Source organism: Atractosteus spatula, chromosome 6, assembly GCF_055471065.1.
Source record: "Atractosteus spatula isolate fAtrSpa1 chromosome 6, fAtrSpa1.hap1, whole genome shotgun sequence".
In the NCBI taxonomy this organism is placed as follows: Eukaryota; Metazoa; Chordata; class Actinopteri; order Semionotiformes; family Lepisosteidae; genus Atractosteus; species Atractosteus spatula.
This window is the reverse complement of record NC_142711.1, coordinates 4,774,062-4,790,987: the sequence shown is the minus strand read 5'-3', so window position 1 is coordinate 4,790,987 and position 16,926 is coordinate 4,774,062. Positions and strand designations below refer to the sequence as shown.

At 40.3% G+C, this 16,926-nt stretch overlaps 2 protein-coding genes across 8 annotated transcripts in view; one reads left to right on the top strand and one right to left on the bottom strand.

Moving 5' to 3' along the window:
• Positions 1-1,476, top strand: part of arhgap28 (Rho GTPase activating protein 28) — a 53,616-nt gene extending 52,140 nt beyond the window's left edge. For all 7 annotated transcript variants that reach the window (XM_088918837.1, XM_088918838.1, XM_088918843.1 and 4 more), the window contains one exon: positions 224-1,476. In XM_088918837.1, the coding sequence (XP_088774963.1) occupies positions 224-315 (92 nt within the window). In that variant the 3' untranslated portion in view covers positions 316-1,476. The remainder of the gene's footprint in view (positions 1-223) is intronic.
• Positions 1,477-3,608: 2,132 nt separating this feature from the next.
• Positions 3,609-16,926, bottom strand: part of lama1 (laminin, alpha 1) — a 65,067-nt gene continuing 51,749 nt past the window's right edge. The window contains exons 46-63 of the mRNA XM_088919048.1: positions 16,395-16,528; positions 16,007-16,157; positions 15,789-15,913; positions 15,271-15,421; positions 14,759-14,903; positions 13,752-13,893; positions 13,222-13,336; positions 11,077-11,244; positions 10,160-10,311; positions 9,270-9,455; positions 8,825-9,020; positions 8,324-8,430; positions 7,693-7,882; positions 7,084-7,242; positions 6,446-6,599; positions 5,475-5,608; positions 4,458-4,680; positions 3,609-4,142 (exon numbers count right to left, since the gene is read on the bottom strand). Coding sequence (XP_088775174.1) covers positions 3,982-4,142; positions 4,458-4,680; positions 5,475-5,608; positions 6,446-6,599; positions 7,084-7,242; positions 7,693-7,882; positions 8,324-8,430; positions 8,825-9,020; positions 9,270-9,455; positions 10,160-10,311; positions 11,077-11,244; positions 13,222-13,336; positions 13,752-13,893; positions 14,759-14,903; positions 15,271-15,421; positions 15,789-15,913; positions 16,007-16,157; positions 16,395-16,528 — 2,793 coding nt within the window. The 3' untranslated portion in view covers positions 3,609-3,981. The remainder of the gene's footprint in view (positions 4,143-4,457; positions 4,681-5,474; positions 5,609-6,445; positions 6,600-7,083; positions 7,243-7,692; positions 7,883-8,323; positions 8,431-8,824; positions 9,021-9,269; positions 9,456-10,159; positions 10,312-11,076; positions 11,245-13,221; positions 13,337-13,751; positions 13,894-14,758; positions 14,904-15,270; positions 15,422-15,788; positions 15,914-16,006; positions 16,158-16,394; positions 16,529-16,926) is intronic.

Here is a 16,926-nt window from a genome sequence, read left to right as displayed (position 1 = left end):
GGTGTGTCTGGACGTTTTCTAGGCTCTTTCATGTTCTGATATTGGAAGAGCTGTAAGAAGGTGGTAAGTTTATCCAATTAATCCATTTCAGTTGAATTGAAAACCTACAGACACACTCGCCTTTCTGGGCCGGAGTTGGCCCAGCCTGTTTTACAGTACATGATTATAAAGTAAAAGAGAGATTAGTCGCAAGAGTCTAAAAGCACTGTAATGTATTTCTCAGGTGAGCGATGTTTGGACCCGGACACTTACCTCCTAGACTTATACCGGGTGAATCCCAGCTGTGATTGGGTCTTTAAACCAAGAACAACCTGAAGGTAACAGGGTGGAAAAAGCAGAAACTGGCAATTCAAACCCCTCCCCTAACAAAAAAACCCATATTACCTACTGCCCCCTGCTGGAGCATTGGACCGTCAACATGCCACAGTTTCGAGGAATTAAAGCAATGGAACCGATGCCACTTTGAACTTTGAACTGAAGTCTAGCTGTTCATGGTATCCCTGACCTGGACAGGTGCTCTGTGGCTCCCTCAAGCACATGAAGAACGGGTGGCATCAACTCTTGCGACTGTTTTACTTTGAGCCTCAGAGGACAAAATCAAGGGAGCAAACCACTGGGAAACCTGTGGATGGGAACTGAACCTCGTGGCCCGAGAGGAGGTTTTGTTTCCCCCAGATCAGGATTAGCTTTACAATACTGTGGCCAACAAACTGACGAACAGACCCCTGTCGGTCATGTGCCAAACCGGCCCACACTGCATAACTGTGACCTGCTTGGTTTCCTCCTTGAGAAATGAGGAACAGGCCTGCCGAAGAGCCATTTTCACTGACAATGCCGATGAAATGCAATGTAAAAATGTGTACATACTGTATTTATACCACTAATTTATCCCACGTATTTTGGATTCTACCATAAGCTGAAAGTTTTTTTAAAGGCATGTTTATGGCAAACCTCCTGTGTGAAGATGATTTTGGATCAGTTTGTCTCCTGGTCAGCAGTTTCTTTCAGTTTTTCCCTCAAAAGGAGCCCAGTCTTGAAGGCAGTTTCAGAGAAGGCATAGACTCGTTTTCTTGAAAGGAAAGGGATTTACAACCTCATTTCTGATGTTTTTGTCAAACGTTTCAAGTGGCAACATGGATGGGCGACAACATTAGGAGGATTTTGCTGAGCAAGACTATTTAAGACAAAGATGAAGTGAGTCAGAAACCTCATCAGTATCATAAATAAAGACTCACAGTAATTTTGTTCAAAGAAGAGCATCACATTTTAAAATCTATCAAACAGAAGATTATATTAGATATTTTCAAATGGTCTGAAACATCCCTCAAAACTGGGTTTCCTTTGAGGGCAGAAGGTTGAAGCTGTGAGTGAATGTGCATAACAGTTGTTGCTGAGATTTGTGTTTGCTCTCCTATCTGCCTTGTATAATCTCTTACAGCTAATAACAGCTGTCTATAAAAGCACTGATGTATCTTCGCACTGTGTCGTATTCGCTTTGTCAGTCTGAAACAGCACATAGTAGCTACATACAGTATGAATTTGCAATGAAATCTAAGATGCTGTCTTTTACAGTATGTGTCTCCTGAAGCTGTTATTGGCAATTTTTTTCAAACCCATCTGATGAGAAAAGGCTTAGATTTTATCGAGTGTGAATGTGAACACTGAGAGGTCATATTTCCCAATGTGTATCTTGTCCTTTAAACCCCTTAACTATAAACATCTCTTTGACCTCACATCAAGAAATAGACGGTTTCTGTTTTCTTAACCCCTGTTTTAACCCAGTACACAGCTCTGCTACACATAAAAATAACTCCGAGACACTAATACCTTTTATTTGGTAGATGTATTCATGCTCACTGTGTTGCTCAATTCATCTCCAAAATAGTACCATTCTATTTATTTTTTAGTTTAGTTTCCAGTGGAAATGGAAAAAGAAATTATACAATTATAGACCTGAGTCTGTCATTAAGTACTTAGGCCTCCCTTACTTATCCATATAAAATGACTGAGTGGAACTTTAAATTAAACCCTTTTCTGAGTTAAAAGTTGTAATGCCTCTTAGTAGATTATGCCATAGTAGCATCAAAGACAAACTTAATAATTAAAAAGACTATCGATTTCATTACATTAATGTCAGCTATATCGTTTTAATAGTTTAGGTGGGTAGCTGCGTCAGCATGCATAGGCTGCAAAGGAACAAGTAATAGGTTTATTCCCTGCTGGAGAGAAGAAAGAAAACACATTTCAGCTGTGGAGCCTTCTTCAGGTGTGAGCCTTCTTCAGGCTCCACGGCCGAAATGTCGTGTTATTTATATCGTTTTAATTATGCAAAGCGAGGTTATTGTCTTAGAAATCCATTTTAAAATATGCATTAAAATTTTTGTTTTTACTGTTCAACAGTGTCAGGCCCATCTACTGTAGCTCCAGTATGACTAGCATTGTTCTTTGCTATCAAAAAAATGTGTTGCTTCACTTTAAATACTGTACATTACATACAATAATGTCAAGATTAAATTACACACCTGACATCTCTCTCTTCTTGGTGTTGTTATAGTAAGAAGTTCCATGTAAGACTGTTCATACAGAGAATGAATGACATTGACATTGGAGACCTGTGTATAATCTCACCATTGTCAATATTTACACAGCAGAACTAAAGATTTGCATGTCAGAATTTAAGTGTATTTATCTTAACTTGAAAGTGAGGCACTGGTCTTGACTGATATATAGTGCACATTCCATTACCTGGGTTAAAAGTCTTGTCTTCCTAAATGCCGCATTACCCAATGGGCAGTCTGCGTTCCACTTTTTCCACTATTGCCTGATTTCCAGACTCTCCCCAGTAAAATAACTTGGAAGGTCAAACAGGAAGATGTTAAACTGGGCCAGGCTTCTCCGTTCTTGTTTTCCCAATCTGGGTTCGTATTGATGTCATTGGATCTAAAAAAAAATGTTTTTCATTTTTATTTCTTCCTCCTCTTAACTTTAGAAATGCATGTTTTTTTTGTTACATGCCCACCCAACTCAGTTGGATAACATGGTCAGTTATGATTTTTTTCCACACCTCACAGCATCACTCCCTGCCCTTCCACCCAGGAGAAGAAAGAAATTTCTTCATTGAATATCTTCTGAACTGCCCGTCTTCCATCCCTTCATCATTTGACATGTCACAGGTGCACAGGGTATAGGTTCAGCACAGCGTGAATCAAATGAACACCAATGGCCTTTAAACGATCAATTGCATTGTCTACAAATCACCACTTGGTACCTTTTTACACCTTTCTGGAACACTGTTCTAGACTAGGCTACTAGCACTTCATATGCTTGCGAAGCGTGGGCCTCTGCAGCAGGAGAAAAGGATATGACCGGTCTCATAGCAGCTGAAGAAATGGTGCCGCATTGAGAGCCTCTTCACTAATAGGTGGAGCCTGTCCTGTCTTGACTTTGTTTGCAGTGTATGTGATGCTCAGGTCCATGATGCACAGGGGCAAGAGATGGCAGGGAAGGCTAAGGGGATTGCTAGTGCTGTCAAAGTCTTAATTACAAGGTACTTCTGACTTTATTGCAGGAGTCCCTTTGAAGGCAAAAACTACTGATGGGAAAGAGAATTTTGTTTTTTTTTTTTAAAAGTTTATTTTTTTTCATACATTGTAAGGGCACAACAGTACAAGCCAGTACAGAACAAACGCATTTCGTTATGTGGAGGTCGGCAGCTTTACAAGCCCTTACCCTTTCTCTGAAAACGAAGTAGAACAGTCAAGTGATTTAAAGCACGCTGACTTTTACTAGTCAAAACATTCCCATGAATAATGGATCACAAAGCCTTTAGAAACATATCAAATGTAAAGCTCCAGGGAGGTACGCAGTTTACGTTTATTTCGTTAGAAAGAAACTCCTTAAAAATAATTCCCTTCAGAAAACACAACGAGCACCCCGAGTGGAGAATGGAAAGGCTCTGGTTTAACGGCTCTGGCTGGGCCATCAGAGCTGAGGCCCTGGACAGGAGTGCGGAAAGACACCACGCAGATCGAAAGCTGTGCTGAAGTCATAGGCCTCAGCGATGTGCCCTTTGACAAGCCTGAGATTCCTCATGCAGCCGCGAAATGGAGTGTTTATAGTAAGGCAGTTCTGCTTCACATTACCTGTAATACAAGAGCAGAATACAGAGTCCTGTAAGCACGGAGTGTTTATTTTTTAATCTTGTTAACAGTCGCCCAATGTAGAAATGAGGTTTTAGAACCCTCCCATGTAACATCATTGTAAAAGGCACTCTGTGTTGTACAAGATCTACGCTCAAATGTATAGCACAAACTTATTCTTCTAAAGTGTCTTAAGTTAAAGTACAAACGGCACTAAAGACACCTTTTAAACTGCAACTAAAACAACATTCTGCCAGTGGGAACATGTACAGCTCAGGCACAACTAGAAGTAAAAAAAAATAAAAAATCCATACGCACCAGGAAAACCTCCAACATATACAGGGTCATTGGTGTCTGCAGAGGTAGACTGAGAATGTGGGTTGTCAGTCTGGACTGTGACCCCATCCACTGTCAAAATGAGTCCGTGCTTGGTCTTGTTAGCATGGAGATGATGCCACTTCCCGTCACAGAGGGTGCTGGAGCCACTCGGTTTGTAGGTGGCAGATATTCGCCCTGCGCCGTTATTTACGTGGAAAAGAACCTGCAGAAATGCAACCTCTTTTAGAATCCTTTTAGAAGGGTAAATTGAAATAATATAGTTGAATTGCTCAATAGCGTATACTATATATGTAATAAATCAGGGATTTATCTTTTTGGGACCCTCTAATTAATATTTTTTAAAGTGTCTGCCATGTCACACCACAATGGGTTGGCTCACAGGACCCAGGCAGCAAACACTACCTTGGAATCATATCATCTTGAGCCTATATTTCTTAGCAGCGATGGCAACTCCCTTCTTTTCCCTCTGGAATTGTGCAAGACGTTCTACTGCCATCTGCTTTCAAAAAAGCGGAATTGCAGCACAATAATACCCACAAAGAAGCCTTACTGACACCCTAATCTTCAGTGATTGAAACCATACCCTACACTCAATGAATTTGGCGTCATTTTCAAGCTTGTTGAAAAAAGCCCATTGTTTGTCAAACCATGCAACTGCATATTACAGGAATACTTTCCATATATGCATACAGTTATTCAAGTCAATATAGACTTCTCCAGTTTCATATTCTCCTTTTGTGTGCATAGCAATTATATCATTTTCTTTAGTACAGAATTTGAAGAGTTGACCTCACTGAACTTCTTTGGACTATCTAACCAGGTTTTCCGAGCTCCACGTTTCCGCTCGATTTCCGAGAAATATCAATAGGAAACCGAGCTTGAGAAAGGAAAACAAAATGATGGTGACTCTTCACTGGAAACACTGTTGGCAAAGCCAGCGGGAGATCATGACGAGAGCGCCGAGGCTGAGCTGCCCCTCCTGGCTCAGAGACTGACCTCGCCCTTGACCAGCTCCAGCCCGATCGCATCCACCTTTGCGCTGCTGATCCCCAGCAGGACCCCGTCCTGCACTGGGGTCCGGAACTCGAGGGCCACGGCCAAATCCGAGCGTACCTTGTATCCTTCTTTCACTGTAGAGGCAGAGGAAATTGTCAGGCCACGGCCTCCTGTTTTATCTTGTACCGAACTGCCTTTCTTTTCTGAGCCTGGCTATGCCCATGATTTCATGTCATTACATGACCTTTACACTTAATTGTGCTTCAAGAGGCTAGGTTTCTAAACAACTACAAAACCCGAAATCATTTTATTGAACTATTATTTTAGGTTTTACAATGCATCCCATGTGTCCTCTAGCACTCTTATTGTTACAATGATATATGTCCATTAGATAAACAAATATTTCTTCTACTTTGCATTTCGTCTTGAAATAATTGCATTTAAAATACGGACCTTGTCATCTGATGGGAATGCTTGAAAACATTCCAAGTTTTTAATGTTTCCTGTCACCCAAGAGATTGTACATACAGTAGGTTTACCAATCATTTCAGGAGTAAAATAAAATGAACCAGGTGGCAAAGTCTATAAAACGTCTTTAGAAAAAGAATGCATTCACTAGGGAGATATAATACTCACAGCACTCATGTTTAGAAACCACAAAGTTGAAGACTAATAAAAGAGAAACTTTTAACCAGCAGATATTTTTCATGATACACACAGTACAGATGAACGGCTATCACACTTTTTGGGAATTTAGTGAAACAGTGTTCTGATCCATTTCATGTTTAACTGTTGCCTGAATAATTTGTTATCCTGAAAATTGTGTTGTGCAAGTGACTCCTTTACTCCACCCACTCAATGTTTTGGGTTTTTGCTCGGGGCTCTGTGTGTAACAAAAAGCTCAAGAGAATGGGCCGTTAGCAAAAGAGAAACACAAAGAGAATCTTGCTGGTGATGACCCAATACCTTACCTAACGCTGCAAATCCAGTTCCTTCAAAGTATGTGCCCTCTTGGGCTCCAGTGTAGCAGGAGCCAAGAGCATGAACCGAGGCAGGGCTCTTTGTGTCCAAGAGATTATTGTTCAACATCACCTTGCGTATACAGGCTGGAACACTGTGTGTCACCTGTGTGAATGAAAGAAGGTACATATCAACGAGTTCCTACCTCTTTCCCCAGCAACACATCGGTTTGACAACTCAAGCTGTCTAATACATACTGTAGTTCTTTATAACCTCAATCCCTGGTCTCTTTGAAATTCCTTACATAACTGATGACAGAACAATTACTTCCTTGTGTGAATATAATGTTATCCAACCTGCTGGTAACCTTTCAAACTTTTAAATTAAAAAGTAAAACTAGAAAGAAATAGAACAGCCTGCATCTCAGCTTCCCGTCTCCATTTGACTTGACTGCTAAAGTCAAGGTATTTTTCATCTTTGTAAAGTGTAGCGAATTAAAGTTAGTTGAGCAGTTTTTGTATTTGCGTTCATGCCTATTTGTTCGTGTAACAGACTGCACTGTAGGTAGAGTACATCACAATTATAATGAAGGTAAATGTGCACAGATGATTTGTACCAGAGGGTATTTAAATAGTGACAGTGTACTTACATTTCCAATCTTCTTGGCAACGTAGCCTACTGGAAGGCCACCCAGGTACAGCTTTCCTTCCACATCAAGATAATTCCCAGTTCCCACAGCCTCCACTGACAGAGACTCCTTCCCATCTATACTGATTCTCACACTCTTCTTAGCAAATTCAGTCTTAATCTGCAAAAAAAAGGAACTTGTCTTTAGCATTAGGAGCTAAAGGAAACTCTTCTAGCAACAGTTAACAAAAAAGAGGGCTTCAAAATGCAAGACAATGGATAACTTGCTTGTCTCTGTGTATGTATACATCTACTACTATATTGTAATTGTTAAGTCAATAGTGACGGTAGTCGGCAAAAAGCGCAGACGTGGATGTGGCATGGATAGGGAGAGCCCTGGTTTATTTGCAAAGTGCATCGATTTCAACTGCTGAAATTTGAAACAGCTGGACCAGATCCCCTCATCAATGGAGTCACAACAACCAAATGAGCTAGACAGACCAAATGCCTTTCTCTCATACGTTAACCATTCTCGATTGTTCATCTGTTTCATCGTGCCGCACTGAAGGCACGTTGTCACCATGCAGACGCAAGGGTGTGAACCTGCCCAGCTGCCTCCCTGTGTACTCACTGTGTGCCACTGGCCATCACGGACGTCATGGGGGTGCGTGGCCACGGCTAAAGTCTTGCCAGGGTCACAGGTGAAGAACAGGCGCCCGTCCACCAACTGCAAGGCTGTGTAATCAACCTGGTTGGAGTTGGCCATGTAATACACCAGGCCACTCGAGGCCACCGTGCGCAGGGAAAGCTGGATGGTAAACCTAAATGAGAAGCATGTTTTCATACTTCAATTTTCTGTATGGTTTAGAAATAACATACAGAATAATATACAATAAGAATTCTCATCCTGTATCAAGTCCTACTGATCTGAGGTCTAAACTTGAAATGCTGCCCTCATGAAAAATAAAGCTTTGCCAGCATTTTGCAATTCATTTTCCATCATTTCAGAAGCAGGCGCTGCAAGCGGAGTGTAAAATTAACTCATGCTTCAATACTTCATCAGAGGAGAAAGTAGTGTCTTCATGATTCTATAAATGAAGGAAAAGCTGCAGATGTTTACTAAGCTTTATAATCTTCTAAAGGAAATAAGAAACCCGGGGCCTGCATAAAAATCTTAATTTGACCCTCAGCTGTAATCCAGTTTTGCCATGAAGTGATGCCTCTTCTGAATCTGCATAGAAGAGACTGAATGAAATACTCACCTTTTCCTTACTTCACTGCGACTGATGGGCAATATCATGTGGCTGTTTTTGGAAAGACCGAACTGGTGGGCCTCAGGGACAATCTCTGGCAGTCCTTCCTCTGTACACTGAGGTCAGCCAACAGCAACAACAAAAGCAAGAGAAAACTGAGGAACTGAGAACAGGCTTCATTTCATTATCAGATCAACCAGTCCTGATTTCAAGGACTGTCCCTCTACACCAGCAATTTTTAAAGAATTTAAAACATTTCCAAAACCCCAACTGTGCCATAAATACTCAGCATACCATGTCTGCAGCTTAGCCCCACTTGAATTGAGGTTGATTTCATCTCTTAACTTGAACATAAAGGTGTAAAACTATTTTTCAACCACTGTATCTTCTCCTAAGATCTCGGACTACCACGGTTTGTTTTCTTAAGATCATACAACAGCACGCAGCTGTACAGAAACGGGTCTCTGTTGGGGAACAGCAGGAGCGACCCCTCTGCGAGCTGGACGGTACCTCAGCTGGGCCCGGGCTCTGGGAGGTCTGTGCCGCGGTAGTGACGGTGACTGGCCCGGCCGCCGTGGGCGGGGCCACAGGCTCGCCCCCCAGATCCTCCTCCTCGTGGGCGGCCACAGGCTGGGGCCTCTCCTCCAGCAGGCAGCTGTCCATGTCCACGTTCTGATACCTCACCGCGCGGGACAGGTCCAGGAGCCTGGACCACAACAGACACCACAAACAGACACATGGCTTGCTTAACTCTGCCCTGCCTCCGAACCCAAGAGGAACCCCATCACCGTGTTCTTGCAGGCTCAAAGAAAAGGGTGTAGAAAAAAATGCTGCGATTGACGTAGCGCAGCTCAGCTCAACACTCCCATTAAAATCAAAGGAACGACAGTGGGAATGGCGCAAACAAATCGAGCCGCGGTATTGAATAATAAACACCCTCCAGCTACGAACTCACTCCATATTGAAGGCCAAGTTCTGGATGCAGCCGTAGAAAGATCTGGTGGTCGTGAGAAAGCCCGCCCCCTCTCCTGGAGGGATCCCCCCGACGTAGAACTTGGAGAGAGTGAGGGAGCTGCGATCTGCCGCTGGTCCCAGCCTCATCTCCTCCTTGCTGTCGTCGTCCACCTGCACTGTCACCGCCCTGCCGGACAAGCATGTGCACAGGTAAGGGGAGAGAATGCACTTCGGCAGTCTTGGACAGGTGCTTTATTATTATTATTATAATACTTCAATGGTGATCGACGTCCAAATGGTTTTTACATTGAATTCCCTATTTTAACTTGTCGATAGAATGAGACACAAGCAGCCAAACAGAGTGAGGTTAAAAAAAATAAAAGTTCCTATACAAGATGAAAAGTGTTTTCTCCCCCCCTCTGAGTGACAATCAGAGTCTTCCAAAATGTGATTTTTAATTCTCAGAATTTGGGAGATAATCACGTATTGTTGATTCTTGTGTCAAGAACCTTAATGTGGACAATGCTAAATTAAACTTCTCTGAAATGACTGAAAGAAACTTCTAATACTGTATGACAAAATCAAATTGAATTGTTACAAATTAACTGTAACGAGACACACCTTGGAAGAGTTACCTGATATTTACAAGTTCATTATTTCATTTTTGTATTAATCATGTAAATTTAGCATATTGGCAAATACGTTATGAATCTGGTCTTTAGTGTTTTACTTTGCATATCCCCTGTGAAACTTAGCCATTCATATTTGTGTTACCTAATTCATAGTTATTTTACTACAAAATGTCTCAGTAATAAGTCATGTATGACAATCACATGTGTAAGAGGATTTCAAGGACATCACAAGAAAAATGGTCTTCGGTTTTGCTTCTACCTCTTGGAGCGAGACAGAATAAGGGAATGCTCTTCCCCATTGCTGAAGGTCCCCGTCTTTGGCTTGACCACGGCCTTTTTAATATGAGCCCCATCTGCTGCGTTCATGTGCACTTCCAGACGACCGTTCATCAACATGATTGCTAGGAAGCCCTGAAAGAAACATGGGATGACTTCATGCTGTTCGGCACGGTCTTACCTCACACTGGGTTACTGCGCCATTGATAGGCTTCACAAAGCAGAACATAAGCCATGTGTGCTCATTTTGAGACCAAAGCAAGGCTGCTACGAATATCTACATTTTAACCGCTGTCACCTCCGCCAACAGCAATTGTCCGTTTCAGCCAAACAAGTGAGACAGGCTGAATAGCTTGATCTTAATTGTAACCTTTGTCACAGTTTTGTGTTTAAGTTTTATGTTGCACTACATGTACAAATCAAAATCAAATCAAAGTTTATTTATCAAATGCACAACAATACAGCGTGCAGCAGTAGTTGCTGGCAATGAAATGTCTCTTCCGCGAGCTCACAAGAATCACAAAAATCACAAAAACACAAAAATCACAAAATTGAGGTTATGAAAATAAGGTTACATAATAATAAATGGAATAGAAATGGAATAAAACTCAATATGAGTAGAGCTGCTATGTGTCCATGGTGTGTGCAATATATACAAGTAGTGCGGTTATGCTGAATACAGTGAAGACTGTGTGTCCATGTAGCCATTACAGGTGATTTGCTAAAGGAGCTGCAGGTTGGCTATTTAGCAGTCTTACTACCTGGAGGTAGAAGCTGTTCCGTAGTCTGTTGGACAGACAAACACACACTCATTTAGTGATACTTGTTTTACATCCATTCAGAAATGTAATATGCTAACTGATGCCAGAACAGTTACGTGGAAAAAATATATTTTCCCACCTGGACGGTCTGTCTTCGCCTCCGCTTTCCTCCTATGCCGAATCCAGTCAGGATCAGGCCGGTGTCGTTTTTGGTGGAGAAAGTGGCCATGATTTCAGACTGAGGAGTCAGAGTCACAGGCAGCAGCTCAAGGAAGCCCTCCTTCAAGACGGTCACGCTGCGAATGGGCTGAGCAGGAGAGAAGAATGGACAGTTTTGCAGGGAGGTTCAGACAGTCTTACTGAGGTACACTGAAAAGAAAAGTATTCTCAGATAAAAGTATTCTCAGATAAATTGGTCCAGCCCCTGGAGGAGCAGAGTAAATGCTTTCACTCTATAAAATTAAGTTCTTTAGCTCCTTATTTTCCTACTGGAGAAACAGGTGCTTTTGAGTCAAGAAAAAAGATCATCGCATACTTTAATCAATCATATTTTAATCAATAGTACGTTTCAGTGATCAGAAGCACATCTTAGAAAGAATCAAGGCCTTCGTGTGGTACTGAAAAGGGATAAAACATTAATTACTGTATAAACAAATCTCTGAACGGGTACACCAAAAGGAAAAGGTAGTTATTTGCATGACTTAAGAGTTGAAAAATGTTGACCAGATGGTATGCAAGAACGGTAATAAAATATTTCTACCTTAAATCTTTCTTTTGAGATATTAAGGAATACCAGTCTAGTCTTTTTGTTCTCTTGGTGCAGCACTTCCTAAAGCTTTAGACATTAGGGCACCTATTAAAGATCAGGAATCTGTGGTAACATCTTTGATTCAAACATTGCAGTGAGGTCATGTGAAAGATGCCTTTTTATCTTCATAACTGTGCTTATATGCTTACCAGCTTAAATGATGTTTGATCTCTTCCAGGTTTGATTATTTGAATGCAGTAAACATTCTTAAAACATCCTTAACAAGCTGCAGGATGCTGGGATTTTAACTATAAATAGCATGTTAACTCCCTGTACACTTACATGTTGTTTGGACTTCATGGACTCCCTGGCCTTTCCTTTATTTCCTTAAATAAAGCTCTGAATCCTGTGGACCAATATGTTCAAGGCATATCTTAAAACTCAGTTCCTGAAACTAGTTCTCTTTAAGTTTCTGTATTAATAAGTGTATACATGTATCTATTGTTTTGCCTTGTTTTATTGTAAAATGCTTAAAGATGATGTGTCAATAAAGTGGTACGGAGAACTAAAATTCTTATTATTATGTAACATTTTGGGTCTAAAGGAAAATCAGAAGAAACAGTTCGCAGTTTGATCACATTTGGACTGTGGGGTCTGAAAGGTATATTTGCATATCTAAGTCATTCAGAATTTTACTTCAAAAAGAAAAAAGCATATTATTAAAATCTGTAAACAATCTAGAACAGTGAGATGTACTGTACGTAGTGACTAGGTACTAGGTTATACAGCTTTATATTATGATAATGTATTGGTAGACTTTTCATTGTGAATCACATTTTTAAGAAAGCTGAAGATCCAGTGTAAAGCAGTGTACACACACAAGGTCTGACTCTGGAGCACGCATTTAGCTAGATGAAAACAATAGTAAGTGGCTTGTAAAAATAATTCAGTTCTTCAGGAAAATTACAGATTTTATAAGCATTCTCATGCAGAAACAGCAGTACTTTTAATACTCCCCTCTGAAAAAAATGTTTACCGATGCATTCTCTTGCCAGTTCCAATAAATGGTTTTATTGTCTGCGTGTTTTTGGAAACGTGTATTTATTTTTGTGCGACTGAACTGAAACCAAAAGACAAACACTGGCTTATATTGTATTCTGTCACATAAATGTTTCTCGCAGGATAAAGGATAAAAGCGAAGGTTCGTTCTATGCCGAAAGGTCAAGAAAAACATTTCAGCTGTGGAGCTTCTTCAGGAGTGAGGAAGAAAAGGAAAGTAGCACATAAATAAGGCACAGAAGAACACAAGACAGTAGTTACAGTAAGCAGGAAGCAAATGGGCATAAAGCAGATGAGAATAAGTGTCCAGTCCAAACTTGGGGAGAACTGGTGGAGAGGTGTGAAAAGTCAAAATCTGGAAATGAACAGAGGATTTAGACGGAGATCCAAGTTTAAGGATAATCTGAGTGGCCGATCTTCATACCACTTCATTACAAAGTTCTTATATTGCTTTCACCAGCTCTATATGGTTCTTACCTCTAACACGCAGCCTTTTCTGACCCCATAGGCATCTCTGAGCAGGTCAAAGTTAGACCGGGAGATCTCCACATTTTTGATGCACCCAACATAACTCCTGGTTATAATCTGCTTCCTAGAAGATTGAATTAACAATTTAATTCTCTTAGAAGAATACTGAATGACGACATAACATTCAATCTGTACTTTGCAGTGTACAGGTTAGATCTCCAAACAAGTGGGTCAGGGGTTCATATCCGAGATGGAATAGAGCTATCATGCCCTTGAGCAATGCGCTTTACTCACACTGCTGTCATTTATATAAGGGTACTCTCCAAGTGGTCACTGTGTGTTCTCAATTGGCCAATCTAGTTAACAAAAACAATAAAATATACTCCCTAAATACTTTCCTTCTAGGAATGAAATCTGTTTTTTTTCCCCATGTTAAATTGGCTGAACCATTTACCCCTACAGAAAAAAATGATTAAACATGCTTCTGCACAGGTAAGACTGCAAGGCGATGTCACTTGTATTTGGAACGCTGTAGGTACCTGATGGCTCTGGAGCGAGGCAGCCCCCCGATGTAAATGGGGTCCCTCTCGGAGCGATTGAGATCTGAGGAGTTGCCTGGGGACATTCCCTCCATAGTCTCTCTGTCAGACGGCACATAGGCATCCATCACAGCTAAGTAACCTAAACAGGAACACGTCGCTGTGAGCATCTTTATTCACTATATCAACTTATCACCTCCTTCAAGGCTTGAAATGTCTTCAAGAGGAGAAATAAAAACAGTCCTTTTTGTGTGTCATACCATTTGAGATCTAATTTTTGACATTTGGATGATTTTCTTAATGACGACAATAAATGGACTTTATTAATCTTAATAATTGCATCCAAAACACGGACTTTAGTGGATGTATATTATTAGAAGAGATTGTTGTGTGACTGCTGTAAGAAAAACAATTTTATAAAAATCCTGTTGATGGGACATATGAAGTTAATCAAAGTCACATAATCTGGAAGCAATTTACCTTTATTACCTTAAACTTTGGTACTGTTGTTACTCAAGCAAACACATGGATGCAATTAATAAAAACATTGACCCACAAAGCTTTATATGAGCTTTTTTCCTGATACCAACAAACCAATTACAGATGCAAAACAAAATGTATTATAATCACTTCAGTGGTTTTAAATGTAGTCCTGTTTTAAATCAATACTTTAAATATACAGATTTACTGATAATGTACTAAAACAAACCATTCTTAGAATTTTAATTTTCTAGGCAAGCAATAAAAGGACCAGATTTATCCAGTATTGTGAACCAATAATTTATATTAACTAGACAACTCATATTGACTGCAGACTCACATTATATTTGCTATAATGGAAAAAAAAAGCTATTGTAAATGTGAACCATCTTATCCCATACTTCCATTTAACTATACTAATCAAAGGTACAGTAGCTGGGTAATATACTCACTTTACAGGGGAACTTACTGACTTGAAAAACATCCTCAGAATTTGTTTTAGATAAAGGAAATGTTTAGGATCTTACCTATTTTTTTATTCCTCTGGAAGGCAATTTTATACCAGTTCCCAGTATTGTATGTCTTTGTTGTGATGAGTGTGAGAGGACCTGACCCAAGCTCAAAGGTCAGGCGAACCTTGCCTTCTACCAATTCTATAGACACAAAATCGCTCTGGAAAACAAGAGGTACGACTGAAGGTTAGGGGGAAAATAAGCATGGTTTTTCCATGTTGTGCTTTGATTTTCTGTTCAAGGTTCCACAGTTATCTTAAAGGAAAATATCTTTGAAAGTGATCGTAAATTCATTTTGAAAAATTGTATTTGAAGTTGGCCGACTGATTACAGCCCAGACGTGATTACTATGAAAAACAACTGATGTTTTGATAAGAAATAGCAGGTAAACTAATAATAAATACATGCATATACTGTATTTTAAAGAAAAGGGTAATATCTTTATTAAATCTTAGTGCTGTAGCATTCTGTTTGGATGAACTGAAAACCTCAGAGATCAGAGTAACCCTGTGAAATGATGTGCATACCGTTCCATTGGAAGCAATGTAGAGCAGCAGTCCATTTGGGGAGAAGGTTCTGAAGAGCATTACAACTTGCGTGACCGTTGAACGAAGTGACTTCTCAATAACAGAGTAACCACTGCCGTCAAAATAAAAGGACGTGTCTTCTTCCTGGGGACTGTGAGATACAACGCAATTCATTTAAGTATTTGAGTAAGACTTCTGTGTTACACAAAACAAAAGTATAAGACAAAAAAACAAAAAGGTGAGGTCTGTAATTCATCATCTGTATTAAATCATATCTCTTCTTAAAGAGGTGATTTAAGGCCAACACAACAGTCAAATTCACTCATATTTATTATTTATTAAAAGAATGCCAAACCATGTAATTGATCAATATCCAAAATCACTATACTTTAAAACACACACACATAGTGATCTGTTTCTTTTGCCACTCAGAATAAGCACCATCTGTTTATGAATGCCTAATTACAGCACCCAGATATATATAGTACATGTTGTTTCATCAAGTTCTATCTCAGTACCTCATGAAGCAGCCTTTACATTTGCCTTCCCTTTCAGCGTAATTCCACAGTCCAATATTTTTGCCGTTCAAGGTAGCTTCTCCCATGCAGCCTTTGAAGTGGGTCATTTTCACAGCTGAAGATTTCTGTCAATGACATTGCATAGGCATTGCACTGCAGAATTCAGAAAAACGATGTAGTCCCAATGAGAAGTCCAGACCGATCGGACAACACTTTACCTTGATCTGACCCCCAAGGCCTCCTACAAAGACAAGGGTTGATTTATTCACGTGCAGCACTGAAGATGTTCCAGGGGATGATGCCGTTTTCACAATGGGCTTCTGTGAAGACTTCACTTCTTGAACAGTTAGTGTACCCTGTTTTCCAAACCTAACGCAACAAAACACAGAACATGGAATGAAACAACTAAATCCAAGCTGATGAAAAGAACCTCAGAAATTAAAATCCTGCCAAAATTCACCGTCAAGACAATTTGGTTTGAAGCCCAAAATAAATTTACTTATTTGGGACATCCAGGGTTGTCTGCCTTCTAATGGAAATTGAAATGTCAAATCTAGTTGAAAGTTAAACTCCTATGCTACATCTTTTACATCATGTTTAACGTACCTGGTTGCATGAATCTGGTGCCACTGGTTGTTGTTAATCTGAAGATCAGGGTACTCTATCCTTCCAATTCCTGAGCCAATATCCCAGAGAAAAGAGACTTTTCCTCGCCGCATCTCCACAGCCATGAAATCAACCTACAAAATGTTGCCAATAGACAATATGAATAAAAGGGCAAGCCATAGTTGCCCTTGATGACTTTATTGGTAATTTTATTAACCAACATCTTAAGTGACACATTTTATGCTCTCAAGACTCCCCTTCACCATCTCGGAGCACGGATTCAGAAACGTTTTTAAACATAATATTTGCATAAGGACGTCCAAACCCACATTATCTCAAAGTATATTGAGTGCAGTGCCAGGAAGATCATTCAGTGGGGGTCAGGTTTGCCGGAGAGCAGTCCTGCCCATTCAAGATGCTACTGTATGGTAGGAAGAAACACTGATAATAAACACGAAGAAAGGCTTGCGACGGGGTGGATTAGCGGAAAAATTACCATTCCCTAGTAATGTCCCAGCATATCTGAATTAGA